The 20,099-nt window shown below is 40.4% G+C and overlaps 1 protein-coding gene across 10 annotated transcripts in view; it reads left to right on the top strand.

Moving 5' to 3' along the window:
• The window catches only part of LOC108942299 (synaptotagmin-1-like), a 127,742-nt gene that overhangs the window by 80,247 nt on the left and 27,396 nt on the right, over positions 1-20,099 (top strand). For all 10 annotated transcript variants that reach the window (XM_018765533.2, XM_018765537.2, XM_029251749.1 and 7 more), the window contains one exon: positions 14,476-14,688. In XM_018765533.2, the coding sequence (XP_018621049.1) occupies positions 14,502-14,688 (187 nt within the window). In that variant the 5' untranslated portion in view covers positions 14,476-14,501. The remainder of the gene's footprint in view (positions 1-14,475; positions 14,689-20,099) is intronic.

Genomic DNA, 20,099 nt, shown 5'->3' with positions numbered 1-20,099 from the left:
CATTTGAATTGCCAGTAGATCTTGCCTCAAGTATCTTTGTGGAGAGCTCCAATCAGGCTCCCATTTGATATCAGTAAGACAGGGAAAAGATCCATCTTGTAAATCTTTTTTTATATATTTCTATAAAAGTAGCATCCTGGATACAGTCGCATGAAAATAGACTAGAGAAGAAATTCTTCTTATAACTGATTTTATCTTTAAATGGGCATTGTTTGAGTTAGTCTTTTTTTATATCAAGTCTGTATGATCACATGATAACAAAAACTGCAGTTATCAGAGCAGAACCAAAATTCTGATAACAGGTAATTGTATGACAGTGTAGTTGTGCAGTATCCATGTTTGCGGACTTATTATGGTCTTGCTTTAAAAAAATATGAAATCTGAGCATGATGTAAAAATTTAAATGGTCAGTGAAAATGGTTAGTGGAACTAAACCTTAAGTGACCTTTTTTTTTTTTTTTTCTTTTCTTTTTTTGACAGAGAATTCCTTAACTGGAGCCTAGCCAAAGCATCCTGTTCATGGTCCAAAAATGTCAGCCAGGCATGTCTCCAGTGTATTTATGACACATTAAAGGGGCAGAGGTAAACATATTGAGTATTTCAGAGAAAAGCTGCTTCCTTTCCCTGAGCCATATAGTCACCAGTGTCGTATGAAGTGTTTGGTTCCTTGGTAATCAGGCCCATCATATCAAATGAAGTTACTCTGTTGAAACTAAGTGGCATCTTGACCATAAAATGTATTTCAGCAGTTCAGAATTGCTGTGGCCCTGTGCAAAAACAGAGCTGTTACAGAAAGTGGTCATGACAATATGTCATCTTCAATCAGCATCCTGAATGATCAGTTGCCTTGACTACTCATGACATTCTTTATTTAAAATTCACTTGATTCCTTAGTAGTGTAGTGGGCTACTTGAATTTGATTGTCATCAGCAGTGGTGTAGAATTTAAAAAAAAAAAAAAAATTACTTTACTGCCTGTGCTGCACCTCTGTGCATCAGATTACCAATACCAAAGCACGTAGAGGAAAGTTGAGCAAAGACGGTGAAATCCAACTGTACACATTCTCTACAGTGGCCACTGTTCAGGCAACAGATTTACACATTCTATTTGTTGTTGCCTAGGAACCCAAATGTATCAACTATTTGGCCTTGCTTGGTTGTTGATGTCCTTGTTTTTTTTCCCCCCTCTTGTTTTAAATGCACTACAGTAGTGAGCCCACGCATGGCACGAGAGAAGTGTTTGTGGTTGTATTATTTGGTGATTTGATGATAAGCAAGAAAACAGGAGAAAAACACTTTGAGCCACATGCCTAATGGCTCACCTGCTTTGCTGGCCACAAGCAATGAAGCATGCTTAACTAGGTTGGTACTCAGCATGGTTTTAATGGACATGATCAATCACACATTTAGAAGCTAATAGAAGGAATTTAACTCATACCCAGGAGGCTTTGGTGCACAAGAAGAGGGTGTGGATATTACTGTCCTCTTAGCACATTAATATTAAGCAGTTTTATACATTAATAAGGATTAAATATGTCGTATCTAAGGCAAGGAATTTATGATTGCTTTTTAATTACAACACATACTTTTCCAGAAAACAGCACTTTAAAACTACTATATTGCTTAAAATGGGCCTCACACACCTAGGAATAGAATGGTTTATTGTTTGGAGTCATTTCCTGAAACTGCTGGTATTTGTCACCGATTGGATAGTAAGGCATATTCAAAAATGCAAATCGATCAAATTCAAAACTTCAGCCCCTTGAGTGTCATTGTGTGTTCCCGGACTTTTTGACTTTGCTTTTAAAAACTACGCTGAGTCATTATTTCACAAAGAAAGAATAACTTGCCAGATGTAACCGCACAGCATGCACTTACTGAGAGGAACATCTGACTGATGTTTGAACATAGATTCATAGAACTGCATGATGAAAAACCGATTGAGAGAGGGCTTCTCAGTGCCCCTATTGGTTAAGCTTTGAAGACCATGACCATGGCTGGAACAGCTATTGATTATGGAGGAAATTACCAGATTTTTCTTTTTGTGTTCTTTTCAGTTTTTGTTATTGTCATGTGTCCATTCTTCTCTTTTTATCTCCTGAGGGTGTTAATTGATGATGAAAAATTAAATCAGTAGGACCTTTTCGTATAGAAATTCTGTGTCTGTACTTCAGTTCTTTTTTTTTATTTTTATTTAAACACTAATTACTGAATAGTCAGCAATCCATTGCAGGTTTTTTGTTTTTGAATGTTTAAATGCATCCATTTGTGTATTCACTGGTGGTAATGTGGTTTCTGTCAACTCAGAACCATCAAAAAACATTAAAAATGATAACTGAAACAGAGATGGATATAGAAAATTATTTCAATGTTTTGGCTGTATTTATACGGTATGTGTATGAGCTGTATTCACCTACCAGTGTGTAGTAACTGTCTTGTTTTAGGTTGGCAAGATGATTATCAGTTTGAGAAATATGATTCTTTGTTCCCAAAATAATAGCTTGTCTGATTGCCCTTGTAGCAAAGCACCATGTTTCTGTTTGAATTAATCATATTTTCCTGTCACTTTGTTATTCCCATTATCTAAAATGAATAATGAAGTCATTTCTTAAACAGTGATTTTCAATTTGCTGGCCCTGTGAGATTTGTCAGTGTATTATTACACTGAAATATGATTCATCTCTTTATAGATATAAACACATTGATGTCAAAGGGTAACATGACATGGGCTACAGTTTCACAACAGACAAATACCACAAAAGTGTCACAGCAAGTTTATGTTCATCAAGTTATCTTCTGCAGTGCCACTATGGTAATGCTAGGGAGGGAGGTGGAGCTGATTGTGTTTCATAGTGGTGCGATTAAAGCAAAATATACCATCATGAAATAACTGCTTCATACTACACTACAAATTGGGGATAAATTGAACAGAAAATAGGCTATAGCCATTGAATTACTTACTTGTGTGTTGCCTGTGGTGTGGTATAAACAGAACTGCAGCGTAACTCATTTACAGCAATAAAATGAGAAGTTCAATCTGACACATTTGGGTCAGAGTGGGTGGTGTTTTCCTTTCTTCTGAGGCAGATTTGTAGGTTGGTGTGTGTGTTTCCCACCCCCTTCCCCCCTGAACCTAATAGTTGGAGATGGCCACTTGGGCAGAATGTAGACTGTCGACTGCAGTGATACCAAGCTCTCTAAGACACTTTTTTTTTTTTTTTTTTTTATTATTATTATTATTATTACACAAAACAAAGGAACGCCAAACATAGCTGCAGGACCCTTTGAGAATCTGAACCTGGAACAAAGATCCCTGCAATAGCACTGCAACAGAAAGAAAGATGGCAAACTTGAGGTTTCATAAAACACACCAAAGACCCAACCATGTTAGGTACAGGGCCCAATGAAAACCTGAAAAATAAGTCAACACAGAAGCCTCCAAAAGGAACATACATAAAATAAACACAAGAAACTAATGCTTCCAAAACCTCAGCAGTAACAGGCTAACGCCAGGCAGTGAATTCAGCTCTTACTTCCTCAGTCTCCCCATTACACCCAGCGGGGCCCCCTTTCCTTCCCAGTAGGATAATTAGTCCTGATCAAGGCCAGCTGGGCTTCATGCGGCCGGCAATCAATCGTGCCGACGACCTGCAACCCAGGACCGTGCCTTGTCTCGCCCTCCTGCCGGTATTCCTTCTCGGTTTTAGAGGCGCTTTTCTTGTGCAGCGGACCAGGTGCTGGTGTGACACGTTGCATGTGCAAATTCCTTCCTCTTCCAGCCATTGATAAGGCTCAGTCCAAGGTGACTTTAACAGGCCACTTAGTAAAGCTACAGCTAAAAACGTGGTCCAAGTTACATTTCATGCTGAAAACTGCTTTTTTTTTCTTGTCAGAGTGCTCTCACTTCTGAGCAATGAGCTCATTCTCTCCTTTGCTGGAGTTTCAGTTCTTTGTATTTCTTCATTTGATACATTATAGGTAGAGTGCCTTCTTTCACTCCCTACAGTCAGTGCTTATGACAAGACTGAGTGGAATTAGGCTGAACTGAAAACGAGCTAAGCAAGCATAATGGAGCTTATATTTTCTATGTACTTCTGAGGTTTACTATTAGCATGCATTATCCAAGCAATTCAGACTACTTAATAGTGTAATTTGTACAAACAAATTACCAAACTGTATTTAGGTGTACATTATTAAGGACTTTAGTTGTAATTGCCCTTCCAGCCTTTCAGTATATACTCTTAGATGGAGCAAAAAGAGACGAATGTAATTAGTCACACAATTGCTATCGAGTTCTAGAGGTCCTCTATTACTGTGCACGTGTTTTGCAGGCTCCTTCATATCTTTAACCATCTGATATCAGTTTTTGAAAGGATAGTAATTGGAGATTTTTTTGTACATTACTATTCGAACATGTCAGTATAACATCCAGAATGTATTGTACTAATTGCTGTCTTGTAGTTCCAGTTGTTAGCCGTGTTTGTGTAGAGAGCCCTGGTCAGAACCAGGGTGTGCTTGTGACTCAGACGTGACGTGTACTATGTGCATTTCATGTGCAACCTACAGAAACTCAGACTCAGATGTACTATATATGTGAAACAATAATTCAAACTTAATTGTACTACATAAGGTCTTATATTTCATCTACAGTAATTTAGATAAAATCACCAGAAACCAAATTACTCATAATAACCGGAAACCAAATAATGATCATTAGGAGCACACCAGCAGTAAAACTGAAAGCTTGCTGTTTGTACAAGTAGATTCCCCATTAGAAGTTTCCCTAAACAACCACTCTTCGTAGATAAATGCTGTAATGAATTTGTAATTGACAGGATTAAAAATAATCTGAGAACTAATGTAACCACTCTGCAATTAGGCATAATGTTGCTCTCCAGCAAAAGCAGTAATGAAGCTTTGCGTGATCATTTTCGTTTTAGTCAAGTTTAATGATCCTCTTCTAAATGTTTCGATTTAACCACAAGATGTTTGAAAACAACTATCAGTTGTTTTTTTTAATCCATGGCTTCACTTTTTATATGCAGCAGTGCATTGTGCTGTTGCTGCTTCCATATGGAATAAATGAGCATTTAAAGTTGAGTACAACTTTATCTGGTCATGACAGCTTTCATATATCAGTTTATCTCTAATGATCCATAAATTTTCATAAACAAATTATTCAGCAGCATTTTGATTTATTATTTCAAAAACACTTTGTGTCTCGGTATTGTATATTATATGTTTAAGAAGGGTGCTTTCCTCTTTTTACAGTGGAGTGTTCTTAGCTTCAGATTGAACCTACATATTTTATCTCATACTCTCATCCCAAGGGGTCTGTGTTTTTTTTTTTTTTCCCCTTGTTTGAGGTTTCCATATTGTTGGCATTGCATGGGTTGAAGATCAGTACAAATCATATTTCTACTTGTATCCTAAGCAAAGCAGTCAGACACAACCCAGACAAATCTGTCAATTGCAACCACAAGAGCTTTTAACATGAGTCATCTTTAATGATGACAGTGCAGTGGCCTATCAATTTCCAGGAAGATAAAAGTAACGTGTATATTTTATATATATATATGTGTGTGTGTATATGTATGTACTGTGTGTGTGTGTGTGTATGTATTATATATATATATATATATATATATATATATATATATATATAAATCACTGTATGTAGTAGTATAGTAGAGCCGTGGAATATAATCATTTTTACAAAGCATCACAATGCTGACGTGAAAGATTCTGCATCTATGCAGAAAAACAGTCGATTTTTACAAAATGTAATTTAATATAATTTATATGTATATTTAGGGGGTGCAGTGGCGCAGTGGGTTGGACCACAGTCCTGCTTTCCGGTGGGTCTGGGGTTCGAGTCCCGCTTGGGGTGCCTTGCGATGGACTGGCGTCCCGTCCTGGGTATGTCCCCTCCCCCTCCGGCCTTACGCCCTGTGTTACCGGGTAGGCTCCGGTTCCCCGTGACCCCGTATGGGACAAGCGGTTCTGAAAATGTGTGTGTGTGTGTGTATATGTATATTTATATATTTATATATATATATATATATATATACACACCTTACAGTTTTTATTGTAAATATATAAATATTTATTAAATATTAATAAAAAATTTGCTTATGTCCTTCGGAAGTAACACGTGTGTCTGATGTATCGTACATGATGGGAGACATGGCGGAGGGAGAGCAGCAGCCGGTGCTTAAAAATGCACCTAGCTGCTTGAAAGCAGGTATTCGGGCACATTTCAGTTTTTATGAAGAGAAGAAAAACGAGCTTCATAAAATTATGCAGCGTGCAAGATATGTCGAGCCAAGATTAAATACTTTGACAGCACTACAAATAATTATGAGGAGTCACCCAGTGTTCCCCGTGTTCACCCAGAGCTAACGTTTGCACCAACCTCGCAAAACACAGCTAATCAGCCAACAATACAACAAGCGATGGTATCAGCTTTACCTCAGAACTCTGAGAGGGCAAACAAGATCACACAATCCATTGCCACATTTATTGCAACGGAGCTCTGCCACACTGGCTTTCGCATCCTCCTCCATACCCTCCCTGTATGTAATAGAGCTGCTACAGAATTTTATATTAATAATGTCAAAACAATCTTTTTGTTTTTTGTTAATCATCTTTAGAGTGCACTACAAAAAAGTATTTTGTGTTTACACATACTGCTGAGTAACTTTACCACACTTTGTCAATAGTTGCATGCCCTTTGCCGAGACTGTTTTTAAGACCATAACCTAAATTATCTTTCGAAAAGAATGCCATTCACACTTTTTATTGCTGTTACTTGGCAAGATGCTCAGATGATGGGTTTTATTATCGTCCTGAAAGATAGCTTCATTGCTTGTCGTATTATGTACTTGATTCATGGATGTTTCATCACTACAACAAAATATGATGATGTTTGATGTGTGAAGAGCCACTGAAGTTGATGTCTGATTGTGGAACCTCTCTCTTCCAGGATTCTGATGCAATCATAATTATGATTCTGACAGTAATTAATAGCTAGGCTGTCAGGTCCAGTGGAGTCATCGTGATGGACTTTGAATTGGCTGGTTCCTGAGAGGTTTGATGCGATTCAGATGAAGTGTTTATCACACGCTCAGACAGCACACATTTATTTTTTGAGCCTTCCTTGGCAACTGCTGTTTTGTCTCCTTCAGAGCAGCCCTTTCATTGGCTGGACGAAATGGACAAGGGAGGGGAAGGGTATCACCTTCAACATGCTCAGATGGGCTGTAAAAACAGAGCAGTATCACTGTCCAGGGCCATCGTTTCTTGCCTTCTCTGTCTGTTATAATGAAGGGATGATTGCTTCTGATGTTAGTGTGCTGCTTGACAGCCATTAGTGTCCATTTCCTGTCTCAGCATTCATGTCTTGAGCTCACAATTTAAAAAAAATTTTAATCTGTCTTATGGATATAACTTTTAAATTTTTTTTTCTTTAGATTTTTTTAATACTTCCTGTGGAAAGAGGATCCATTTGCAACATCCTTCTATTTTGCCCATTTTACTTGCAGTTTGACTCTACCTTACTGAATACAATAAAATTCTGGGGAATGTTGCTCATTGATTTTTTTTTTTTTTTTTTTTTTTTTTTTTTAAGTCAAATGTAGTGGTAATTAGAAAGTTAGATATAAAGTTGGGAATGCTTCTTTCTGGATGTTGAAATAAATCTGTACTGCTTTAAGAATGTGGAAAAACTCTTCACAATTATGTCAGGCAGCCTTGATGGTAAGTGATCAGTGTGGAACAAGTTTTTGTTTTCACTGCTAATTTATTTCACCTCTACCAACACCCAGCCGCTTCCAGAAAGCAATTATATGTTGTGCGCATAGGGATACGGTACCAATACTTAAAATGGAGTGTTGCTATTGTGCCGTGCCATTTGGATTTTTCTTTCTCTTTAACAAATCAGTTGTTGCTTGGTGCTGCATAACTAATATTAGTGACAGCCTGTCAATGGCTCCAACCATATGAGAGTTGTCATCTGCAGGTGTTCTAACCCAATGCATTTGGGTTGATTTCATGCATCTGTTTCCCTGTAGAGACTTGTAAAAAAAAATTAATAAATAAAAGAGCTGGCTGATGAATGGGTATGAACCCATAACTGTTGAGCCCTGTGGCCTTGCTGAAATTATGGCTAACAGTATATAGGGCAGTATCAGGTCTCAGGGAGATAGCGAATCCATGTCCAGATCAGTGATTGTGTTCATGCTGATCACAAGATCACTACAGAAGTGCTCACATGATGAGAGAAGTTAAGATGTCAAATGTTTAAGGTGTGAGTGTCCAGGTAGCTGAGGTGTTCTTTGAATTTAATCAGACAGGTTGGGTTAACTTTTGCACTGACTGTTACCCCTGGAGCATAATAACTAAATTACACAATTTCTAAACTCTTGTGAAAATTTGGAGGTTTCAGGACATTGGTCAAAGCCCTTATATTGTAGTAAATTATTTTCTTTCAATTATTACTATTACTGTTATCATCATCATCATCATCAAATTGTCTCTTCGCTCACAGTGTAAGCTGAGAAGGGTTCACCTTGGTGTCGCACAGCTACTGGGCTGCAGGTTCAGAGTTGACTTCAATTCCAGCTAAGTTTATGGAGAGCTGGCATGTTCTTGCGTTTCTGTCCTTGTACAGTCCAAAGACATGTGTTTCAGGTAAATTGGTAACTCTAAATTGCCTGTTGCTTGTGTGATTTCCCTTTAATGGACTGGGATCCCAACTAAGGTGTACCCTGCCTCTTAACAGATGGATATATGTATGGATATTTCTTATGTGACACTTTTATCCAGAACAGCTTATACTATTTGAGGCTTTTGTACAGAGGAGATTCCTACAACTTTTAGTTCAGACAGCTCTGTGTATACCCGGATTGCACCCCCAGATTAGGTCATTTGTCTTGACTGTAAATGAAACTGGCCTTTCACCTGGTTTTGTCATTTTAGAATGATCTGGAGTGTCCCCTTAGACAGGCCCCTCTTTGCAAGGAATCAGGAACCACTGAATCGCTCTTCAAAGATTAAATTAACTGGGGATTTGAGCAGGTACTGTTTAGCATGCAGTTTAACTGGTGTTATCACGGGCCGGCTGCTGCTATCTGCGTGTGCTTTACCATTCAAATAACCTTTCTGTCCTCTAGCAGCATAAATGAGCTCATCTCTGAGGGCCCCTTTGCGTGTGCACCGCTGCCCATCCACCAATCCGCCCATCCACCAATCCACCCATCCACACTAGGACCTCAATTCCCATTGTGTGGGAGAACAGGGGAGAAATACCCTTTGTCATTCTACCTGCTAATCCCGCTAGTCCTCCATTCGTTTTTGATAAGCCTCTTGGCAGTGAGGTGCAGCTACCTGGAATCCACCAGCAGCCACTTTGCTTCTTGGGGAAGCAGCCAGGGTTATTTCAATATTAAGGCAATGAATAGCCCTTGCAGTGGATGGGGACTGGAGAAGTACTCAGACCTGCTGGGAACTGGGGCCAGAAGGTAACAGACGTGAGTTTGAAATCGACTAATTTCGATCTCACCGTCCTGCATGTAATGTGACTGCTGGGTTTTTTCTTCTCCATCTTGCTCACCTTGTGGGTGGTAATTGAAAACGGAGTTTCGTTGTACTCCCAGTTAATAGAGCAATCCAGTTCCTCTGCCAGACAGGGTTAATAACTTTCCCCAGTTCCATCCCTTCTAAAGATTGCCTGCAGGTGAGTGCGCAGCCTCTCCCTAGAGATACTAGTCACTTCCAAGGAATTGCACTAGCACAGTTGAGAGTTACTAGGAGAGACAGTGAGTAAGTACTCTGTGATATGTGTTTTCAGTGTGTTTGTGTGTGCCACTGTACATGTCCCCATCGCAGTGGGGATTTTTTCTGCAAAGTGGACAATACATGTTAAAAATTAGACCTTGGGGGGAGATCTTTGAAAGTATTTTTTTCATGAAGGCTGAGAAAGAGTGATAATGTGTTTAGAGCATTGTACCCCATACTCATGTACTCATACAGTAAGACACTCATTCAGGTGCGTAGAGTATTATTATTGTTCTTTCTCATTAAGTAGGTTAACCCACTGCTATAAGAGAGAGGAGCAGATTAACTGTGCCCCTCCCAGGCTAGTCTAATGTGCCCCACAGTATTTTTTGTGTGTTTTTTTTTTTTTTTTTTTTTTTTAACTCCCTTGAATTCTATGATGACATTTTTTGGTCCCTCAAAGAAGGTATGTTCAAATTTAACTGTATGTTCAAATTTAACTGAGTTTATTTTTTATAGTACACTCTTCTCACAAGAGTGACGCAGAGCACTGAACAATGTTAGTGTGTTAAATGAGGTTTGTTATAATGCCTATGAAGAAAAAACAATGGCATAAGTGAGCTGGCAACAGTGGCTGGGGGGACTCCCAATTACAGCCAGAAGGAGAAAAATAAACCTCTGGGGGGGTCCAAGTACCAGTACCTGCCCATTCCTCCTGGGCATTCCAATGTGCACACAGAGAACCTATGTGGATATGTCTGATAATTAAAAATAAAAAAAAATCCTGTAAGAAACTCCAATTTAGTCCAAGCCCAGTTTTGCAGGTCCAAAGACTCCAGGGTTAATGCTTGTGCTCCGCGGATAAAAATGGCATTCCTAGTTCTTTTCCACTATAATCTGAAGCTGTTCAGCCTTGGCATTTAGTCTTATGAAGATTATCTGTCAGCACACTCTGAAGAAATACGTATTCATAATGTTGTGCAAAAATCTGGAATATTTAATTTTTCATGATACTCTGCTTTTAAAATGTCTTTGTGAATCTTTGAAGATAACTTAGGTTCTGTTTCTTGGTTATCTTAATTCCCCATTTGGTTAAACTGATTAGTCACAGTATGGAAACTTGATATGATGTTATTAAAGTGTGGTGACTTTTTTTTTTTTAAGTTTTTGAATGTTGTGAATCACCCTTTACCATTAAAGGAAGATCCATTCTATGAAACCAGATGGAACATTTTGTTCTGAATTGGTTTTGAAGTTAAGAAGTTTGTTTCTTTTAAGATAATACAGAAACATTTGTTAAGATAATGTAAAATGAAAGCCTTATACAAATTAAAAATACATCACTGGGCATTGCTTTCAAATGTTCAATTTCCATTAGCCTGATGATTATCTCAAAATTCAATAAAGTGTGGTTAATTATTGGCTGTGCACTGATCTATGATGTAATATGCATAAACACTCTAATTTAGTTGTTTTTTACCCAATTTGAGTCACTGTAATTACATAGCTGGCATTCCCTCCAGATCCAAATAAGTGTCTTTGCTATGATAATTAATTTAGGCTTTTTTGAATGCAAACACATAATAAATTATATAATTATCAGAGCTTTCCACAGCAGTTAAAGCTGGGCAAGATCAAGAATCTTTGCTGACCTGTTGAAAAACTATTACCATTAGCTGTGCTGTGAGAGTTGCTTGTAACTTGGGCGCATAGTGTATATGAATCCAACATATTGACATATTATTAAACCACTACCCTATGAACCAGTGTCAAACACGATCAACCGTGTGCTGTGAACTTCGGTTTAATTTTACAACACAGCTGACATGATGCGCACATAACCATTGGTGACAACTTGTTTCCGAGACACTGACAAACTGGATAGGATGCGTGCGTGTTCTAGCTTCTCAGTCTCTGTTTTTTCTTTGTAATTTCAATCTCAGATGGCATGTCATGTAGGTACCCATGAAGGGTAAGGGGGCCACAGTAGTAGAATGGAGTGTGGTTAGAAGCAGCATCCTTCAGGTTTGAAGTCAATGTCATCAGCTGACAGATGAATGTACATGCTGTCTTTGTTATATTTAAAATGAATACCCAATTACTTGATAAATATACCAAAGTTACTTGATTGACTTTGTTCTGCACAAGCAGTTATGGATGGATGGATGGATGGTGGATGGATGGATGGAAAATTAGAAGGCTATAAGGTTAATAATTAGAACAGAAACACCATGTTGTGTTAATCTGTTGACTCATTGTTTTCTTTTCTGTCTCCTTTGCTGTCTCCATCTCCATTGCCTCTATTATCTCTCCTCTCATTGTCTCTGTTCTCTTTCTGTCTCTGCCTTTGTGTTCTCTTCCACTCTGTTTTGGTGTGGCTTTTTCTTACTCTTTCACTAATGTCAGAATCATCATGTCTTGTTCTTGTGAGCATTTCCTCAAGGGGCAGCTTCGTCTTTGTGTGACTTTAAATGGAACATTGAGGAATGTTAAGAAATCGCATAAATCAACCTCAATTATTTACTTGTAGTGTTTTGGAACCCAGCGGTATGGCAGGATGTTGATTTTTGTTTGAACCCTGTGCAGCCCATGGAAAGCCTAAAATGGATTTGTTTAATCACAGTTAATCATTGCATTTAAAGAGGCCCCACAAGTATTCACTGGTAATAAATGAGTACGCTTCTAGAAGTTTCTTTGTGCATACTATAGGCAGAATGGTCATGTCATTTTTGTCGCTTCATCTCTTGGCCCCCTGGGATTCTAGGATGTGTTTTCAGCCAGTGGGCTGAGAGATCTTCCACAAATCCCACTGACAAACAGTGGAGCCTGGCTTCCTGTTCAACCCAGCAATTTGCGGGGAGTTTGACTTGCCCACTGCTGATTTCTGACAGCAACTTTCCGACAGCATTACTTGGACGCACTCCTGCCATGCTAATTCACTCCAAAATGGGCCACTTGTGTCACTCCTTTATTTTTGCCTGTAATTACTGCCTTTTGTGCAAAACCATGACTCACTGCTGTAGGTTACAGTGCACAACAGCACGGTTTGGCAGGTGTGCATTAATGCTGCTTTTAAATAGACATCGAGCGACATCAAAATATCAGATTGTGACCCCCCTTCCTCTTCCCGCCAGGTTCTTTTCAGTGGCTGGAGAAAACAGCACCCACGCAATGTGATGGAAAGGGCATTGTGCACGAATGGGTCCCACCAGCCTTGAAGCGCTGCAGCTTGTGTTTGAAGTGTTTCTTGTGCTCCACACACCTCCTACCCCACTGTTTCCTCCTCCTCCTGGCAGCAGCGATGACATTATGCAGAAGTGAAAGCTCAAGTTTTCTAAAGTCCCCTGCCAGGTTTGGGTGGCGGCGTAGGGTGTCAGTTGACAAACGAGCTCAGATTGAAGATCGGGCATGAGATATGTCAGCCAGTTGAGGTTTGGCTTTTGGAGTCAGGTTGCAGTTCAATTGCAGTTTGAAACCAATGAAAGAAGTTAAAGCAGTGAACCTAGTGGGTAATTGATTGGTGGAAGAGACACTCAGTGTTTGTGAATGTCTTGCAGTCGGACAGATTCAGCACAGAATTCAAAAATTTGAGAAAATGGGACAAAAAGCATCGAGAAGAAAAGGTGAAATTATTTATAGCCATAAGTCTGTTATGTGAAACATGATGTAAAAACATCTCAGAGCTGCAGCCTGTTGATGGGAACATACACGCATACATAAACCAAACAACAAAGGTTTTTTCAGGAACTCAAACTACACTTCTTCATACAAGAAATGTTTGCTGCGTAATGAAGATTATGGGGAATTGACAGAGTAAGCATGACACAAAAAAATGGTGGTGGATGTTGACTTGGCTCTGCAGGTGATCAAACCAGATACTTCACCTTCAGTAGGTCAAGGGGTGAGTGAGTACAGCTACATTCTGTACACTTTGGCATTCAAACTGAAAGGAAGAAAGCAGTTTGCGAGACCCAACGGAACCTTTCTGCTGGTTATCTTATCAGGTTTATTAGTTGAATCTTTGGTTTTATTAAGGACCCCATACTGGAGCCATACATATTTCTAATTGTGGATGCCTCAAGGGATCTCACAGAGGGCACCACAGAGAACAGAGCAGGGCTGGTAGTTGCCAAACAGAACAAATGTGAAAACTGAATGATTTCAATGACCAGTTTAATATACACACACTTTGACTGAAACCGCTTGTCCCAAGTGGGGTCGCGGTGAGCCGGAGCCTAACACGGCAACACAGGGTGCAAGGCTGGAGGAGGAGATACACCCAGGACAGGATGCCAGTCCGTCACAAAGCATCCGAAGCGGGACTCGAACCCCAGACCTACTGAAGAGCAGGCACAGGCCAAACCCACTGCACCACCGCGCCCCCCTCAGTTTAATATAATTTAGTTTTATTTACAGTGGTAAATATTTTGCATATGATTTCATATTGTTAGTATGCTGTCACCATTATCAATTAAACTTGTCACAGACAGCAAACCTGTCATCGCATGAGATATGACAGTCATGATGTGAATGTTTCAGAGAAAAAGTACAGGACGTCAGATGGCAGTGTGATTGAAATAAGCCAGGATGCACCTTAGAGATTTGTTGTCATGGAATTGAAGCCAGGTGTCCAACCCATAAGTCTGTGACAGTATGTTGCCTATGGCATTTGACATCTCCTGTCTCTGCCTACTTCCAGCTTCTGGACTTCCGCCAAGTACCACAATGACTGAGGGTCGAAGGGAAGCCCTGGCAGCGCCGCTACTGCCCACTGGTTCCCCCTCGGCTGCATCCAATATCACAGAGATGGCTGGGCCAGCCACTGGACCAGCTGCTGGCGGGGGTGGCCCCAAGGATGAGGCCTTCTCCAAGCTGAAGGACAAGTTTATGAATGAGCTGAAAAAGATTCCACGTGAGTACCTCCACTGGGTATTTCAGCACCGCGTTCATCCACTCGTTGAACACAAAATGGATCTGAATACAGTTGTTGCTGCGGGGCTGTCTTTTCATTCGATATGTACTCTAGGCTCTGTACATTTTCAGTTCAGCATGTTAATAAGGATTCATTTGGTTTTGAAAGCTGATCTGAGCTTGTCTTGGTTTTAGCACCTTTGAGTTCTTATTTCCTTAAATGTGTCCTTGTGAAAAGTTGCGGCCAAGCACATGGAAATATATAACAGTTATAACAAGAAGGTGAACAGAACCTGAAGAAAGTTTTCAACTCATGTGTCTGTGGTTCTTGAAAGGGAGCACCTGAATGCAGCCCACCTCATGTGCTTGGACCTTGGTGGACCTTGCAGATGAATCACTGCTATTTATTGATGGTTTGTGTAAAAAATCACAGCATGCAGTAATTTTACATATATTCTTTTAGTTGACGCTTTTCTCCAAAGCAAACTTACAATGTAAAGCAATTTTACAATTATTTACCCATTTATACAAGTAGGTAATTTTACTAAAGCAATTTCAGGTTAAGTACCTTGCTCAAGAGTACTACAGCTGGAGGTGAAATTTGAACCTGCGACCTTTTGGGTCCAAAGGCTGCAGCTCTAACCACTACAGGACCAGCTGTCCCCTAATTCTATGAACTACATAACTTGCCATACAGCTGTCTTTTGACTAACAGTTTGCAAAGCTCCTTAAGATATTCTGTATATTTGTCTGATAAAGATTTGAAAATTTTACAAATGCAGTTTTACCTGCATCTGACTGCACAGGTGCTCTCTTCTGCTTTCCTACGAACCCTCAGGCTCTGTTATACCTCTTGCTTTCCACACACATCGTCTGAAACCGCTTGTCCCATACGGGGTCGTGGGGAGCTGGAGCTTAACCCGGCAACACGGCGTAAGGCTGGAGGGGGAGGGGACACACCCAGGACGGGATGCCAGTCCGCACACTTGCGTTTAAATGGTCTCTCTGCCTCTGTGGAAGTATATGCAAAAGAACATGGAAGCTGTTGCAGCATGGCCAACGGTGATGCAGCTCTCGGCTCTCCTGCAAGCTTCAAGGGACAAGCTGTGGTTGTAAAACTGTTGATATGCAGAGGGGTTTAGAATTAATGTGCCAGGCAGCACAGAGAAATTGTTAATGTTAATATTACATACTTAATCATTTCATTACAGATAAACCTACACAGACATATTGGCTTAAGGCAGCTTGTATCCCAGATGCTTCCAGCACAGAGTTTTGCTTTGAATAATATTCCATTTTCATTTCTACGCACAGGTGGGTTGAACATCAATAAGACTAAAAAAGTCATTAGTCAGTACTCCCAGGATTCAGGGTGAGCCTCCATGCAGTCATATCAACCCTCGAAAAGTTTGAGAAAGTAACTTTAATATGGCCTCACCCGCCAAAATATGTTCATACGCACAGCAGCACTATGAACCAGCTTCATGTTCAAAGTGAAGCTGATAAAACGGTTCTGAAAGCCTGGATCTCCCCTCCTCCAGCTATTTTGCATCATCTGTCAGACCTTGTGAGGGAATACCCAAAGCAAAAATGAGACATGTCTTTGACTAACCAGCAGCTGTGTTTAAACGGAGCTGAAGTGTGTGGGGAGAAAAATGAGAACACTGAAGGTGATGCTGCGCAGTAGCCAGATATAACAAGAAGGCTAATTTACCATTAGGGCACTGTCACAATTGTGTTAGCTGGCGGTTTGTGGTCTGTTGTGATGTATTGTGTGCATCATGTGACTGCCATGAACTCAGTCCTTCCGATGGACATAAAATGCATTTTCTCTGCTGTGTTTTGTTCCCGCTGCACTGTGGTACTGAAATTCTTCCAGAGAATATGACTGAGTTGATTCAGCACTAGGATTCCATATCCCACCAGTCTGTCCACAAGCGCTGATCATGATGATGGTCCAAGGTAGCATATAGTTTTACAGATTGATAGAGCCATACGTTTTGCTGGAAATTCAGGTGAAGTACACCTTGCTCAAGGGTATTACAGCTAGGCCCTTCTTGAGACTTGAATTGGTAACCTCCTGATTATTCTTATTTGTCTGGGTCACCGTGTGGCACGCTATTATTGTTGGCAATCTATCGTCGTTCGGTTATTCTTAATCTGCTTAATACTATGTGACCGCACACTTTTCAGAATCAGAATGAGTTTTATTGGCCAGTGTGCTAATGCACAAAAGGAATTTGCTGTGGTTCTAGGTGCCTCCACTATTTACAGGCAAACAGCTGACACAGAATTACATAATTAATAAATATTTCGAGTATACAAACACGAGAGCATAAATAGCAGTATAAATACAAAAAATGTACATAAATAAGAATTAAATTAGAAAAAGTGGTTGGATAATGTTGCAAAAACAGGACAAATAAAAACCACAAAAGTTCTGGAGAGCACCACACCAAGGTTGCCGTTTGTGGCGCCATCTTGGATCATCATGATCCAATTTCAATTTAGATGACATGGCAGTGTTTTCACTGTAGGCCCTTGGAGCTCTTCATCTGTAGTCCGATCATAATAAAAACATAACACAGATCCAGAGGACATTTGACCAGTGACTGCCATTTGAATTTATTCTTCATACTTCTAATGTAGGTCATTGTAAGGTGCAAATTTTTATGGGAAAATATAGAGGCAATATTAAAGATATGTACATCTTGGGTTACTAAAATCAATTATATGAAGACAGGGATTGTTATACATCTATTAACCACAACATTAAAACCACTGACAGATGAAGTGAATAACATTGATTATCTCGTTATAATGGCACCTGTCAAGGGGTAGGACATATTACGCAGCAAGTGAACAGTTAGTTCTTGAATTTCATGTGTTGGAAACAGGAAAAAAGGACAAGCGTAAGGATCTGAGTGACTTTGACAAGGGCCAAACCGTGACGGCTGGAGGACTGGGTCAGAGCATCTCCATAACGGCGGGTCTTGTGGGGTGTTCTCGGTATGCAGTGGTTAGTATCTACCAAAAGTGGTCCAAGGAAGGACAACGGGTGAACCGGCGGCAAGGTCATGGGCGCCATGGGCCCGTGGGGAGCGAAGGCTAGGCTGTCTGGTCTGATCCCACAGAAGCTCTAACGTAGCACAAATAGCTGAAAACCTTAATGCTGGCCATGATAGATAAGTGTCAGAACACGGCGCATCACAGCCGCAGACCGGTCAGAGTGTCCATGCTGACCCCGTCCACCACCGAAAGCGCCTACGATGGGTACGTCAGCATCGGAACTGGACCGTGGAGCGATGAAAGAAGGTGGCCTGGTCTGGCGAATCGCGTTTTCTTTTGGATCATCCGCGTGGCAGGGTGCGCGTGCGTCGTTTACCTGGGGAAGAGACGGCGGCAGGATGCGCTATGGGAAGAAGGCAAGCTGGCAGAGGCAGTGTGATGCTTTGGCCACTGTTCTGCTGGGAATCTTTGGGTCCTGGCATTCATCTGCATGTTACTTTGACACGTACCACCTACCTAAAGAGTGTTGCAGACCACGTGCACCCCTTCATGGCAACGGTAATCCCTGATGGCAGTGGTCCTGCCGCACTGCAAAAATTGTTCAGGAATGGTTTGAGGAACATAGAGTTCAAGGTGTTGGCTTGGCTTCCAAATTACCCAGATCTCGGTCCGATCGAGCATCTGTGGGATGTGCCGGAAAAACAAGTCCGATCCGTGGAGGCCCCACCTCGCAATTTACAGGACTTAAAGGATCTGCTGCTAAGGTCTCGGTGCCAGATACCGCAGGACACCTTCAGAGGTCTTGTGGAGTCCATGCCTCGAGCGGTCTGAGCTGTTCTGGCAGCACGAGGGGGACCTACACAATATTAGGCAGGTGGTTTTAATATTGTGGCTAATTGGTGTATGCAGTAAACATTTTTTATTTTTTGACAAAAGCATTGCACGGTGTCAGACAAAACTTGTAAATATTTGCTCACAAATTTAGCTTTTATCCGCATCTCTTTATAAAATTGTTGCCTAAACAACACTATTAGTGGAATAAGTGCATTGACGGGATTCACTTTTACAACGCATAAAGATATTGGATTTCATTCAAGTTGGGATTGTCATTGAAATGACAGCAAATGCAGTGTGTTTGTTTAGAATTTGTCTATGTTATTATAATAAATGATGCTTTCATTCACATAGTTATTAAAAAAACAAAACTTTAAATCAGGGGTTCATACAGGCAGGTGGCTATTTTTTTGCTGCTGTTTTCAGATGTTAAAAATAATCCTTGTACATCCTAGCCATTAGAAAATGTTTCCAGGATCCCCACGTGGAAAAACGGACAGTCCATCAATGCAACGCTTTTCCTAGTAGCTCTGCTAGACATGTCTGTGCTGAGCTCGTGTGTGAACAGAAAACAATTTTTGTGTTTTAAAATTTTGGACAAGAGGGATAAATGCCACCAAGTCTTTGGGAAGCCTGCAGAGACTGGATGAACAGTATTTAATATTTAATAATCTGGATCCTGATTGGTTTAAATTTTGTTTGAGCTTCCTGTGTTCTCCATTGTCCTCAGTTGTTGTGAAGGTGTGCAAGATGACTCGTACTCCACCAAGGTTTACAGCGCTTAAGATCACTCTTCTGAATGGCCTGATTCAGCACACTACCTTGTCTGAAAAGCAGAACATGCAAACTCTACACAGACTGAGCCGGGTTCAAATCTACGCCCAAACAGCCCAAGTTGCGTGAGGCAGCAGCGCTTCCCACTGTGCTGCTGTGCCGCCTGTGCACTGCACACACTGATTTTGTTTGAATGTGTTTAAATTGGCCCCGTCCAACCAAAAGTACCCAGCCCACAAATTTACTTATATTCTAATCTGAAGTTGAATTTTCACTTTGAATTGTTTTCCTCCAGCATACTAGGCTTCAGTTATTGCCGCATTATTATAATAGGCTGAAAAAAAATAGTAATTTTAGGTCAAAGTGAAAGTAATGTATATTATACAAAGGAAGGCTATCATCTGCTATTATTTTTGTGCAGGATGAAGTGTCATTTACAAATACACAATCCTGTCATTACTGATCCACCTGTACTATAATTACTGATGTCCATGTAGGTCAGAACCATTACCTGAAGGCATCAAGACTTATAACTCTAGTCTCTTTGCCAGTATCCCCAATGTGCCATTACTGGTATTCAGACTTGTTATTACCATAACCTCCAGAGTGTCTTACACGGGCCCGTAGCAGAGGATCTTTGCTAAAATGTCAAGCTCTGTTTTTTACCAAGGAGTGTTCTTATTGATTTTGTCAATGACACATTGATTCTCCCTCTTCCTCACACTGGGTATAAACACAAACCTGTGTCTGCAAGCCAAAGTCCAACACAGTGGAGGGGACGCTAGTACGCTTGTC

The sequence above is a fragment of the Scleropages formosus genome, chromosome 5 (genome assembly GCF_900964775.1).
Source record: "Scleropages formosus chromosome 5, fSclFor1.1, whole genome shotgun sequence".
Taxonomy (NCBI): Eukaryota; Metazoa; Chordata; class Actinopteri; order Osteoglossiformes; family Osteoglossidae; genus Scleropages; species Scleropages formosus.
The sequence above is the reverse complement of the archived record's forward strand: the minus strand, read 5'-3'. Positions and strand labels throughout refer to the sequence as shown.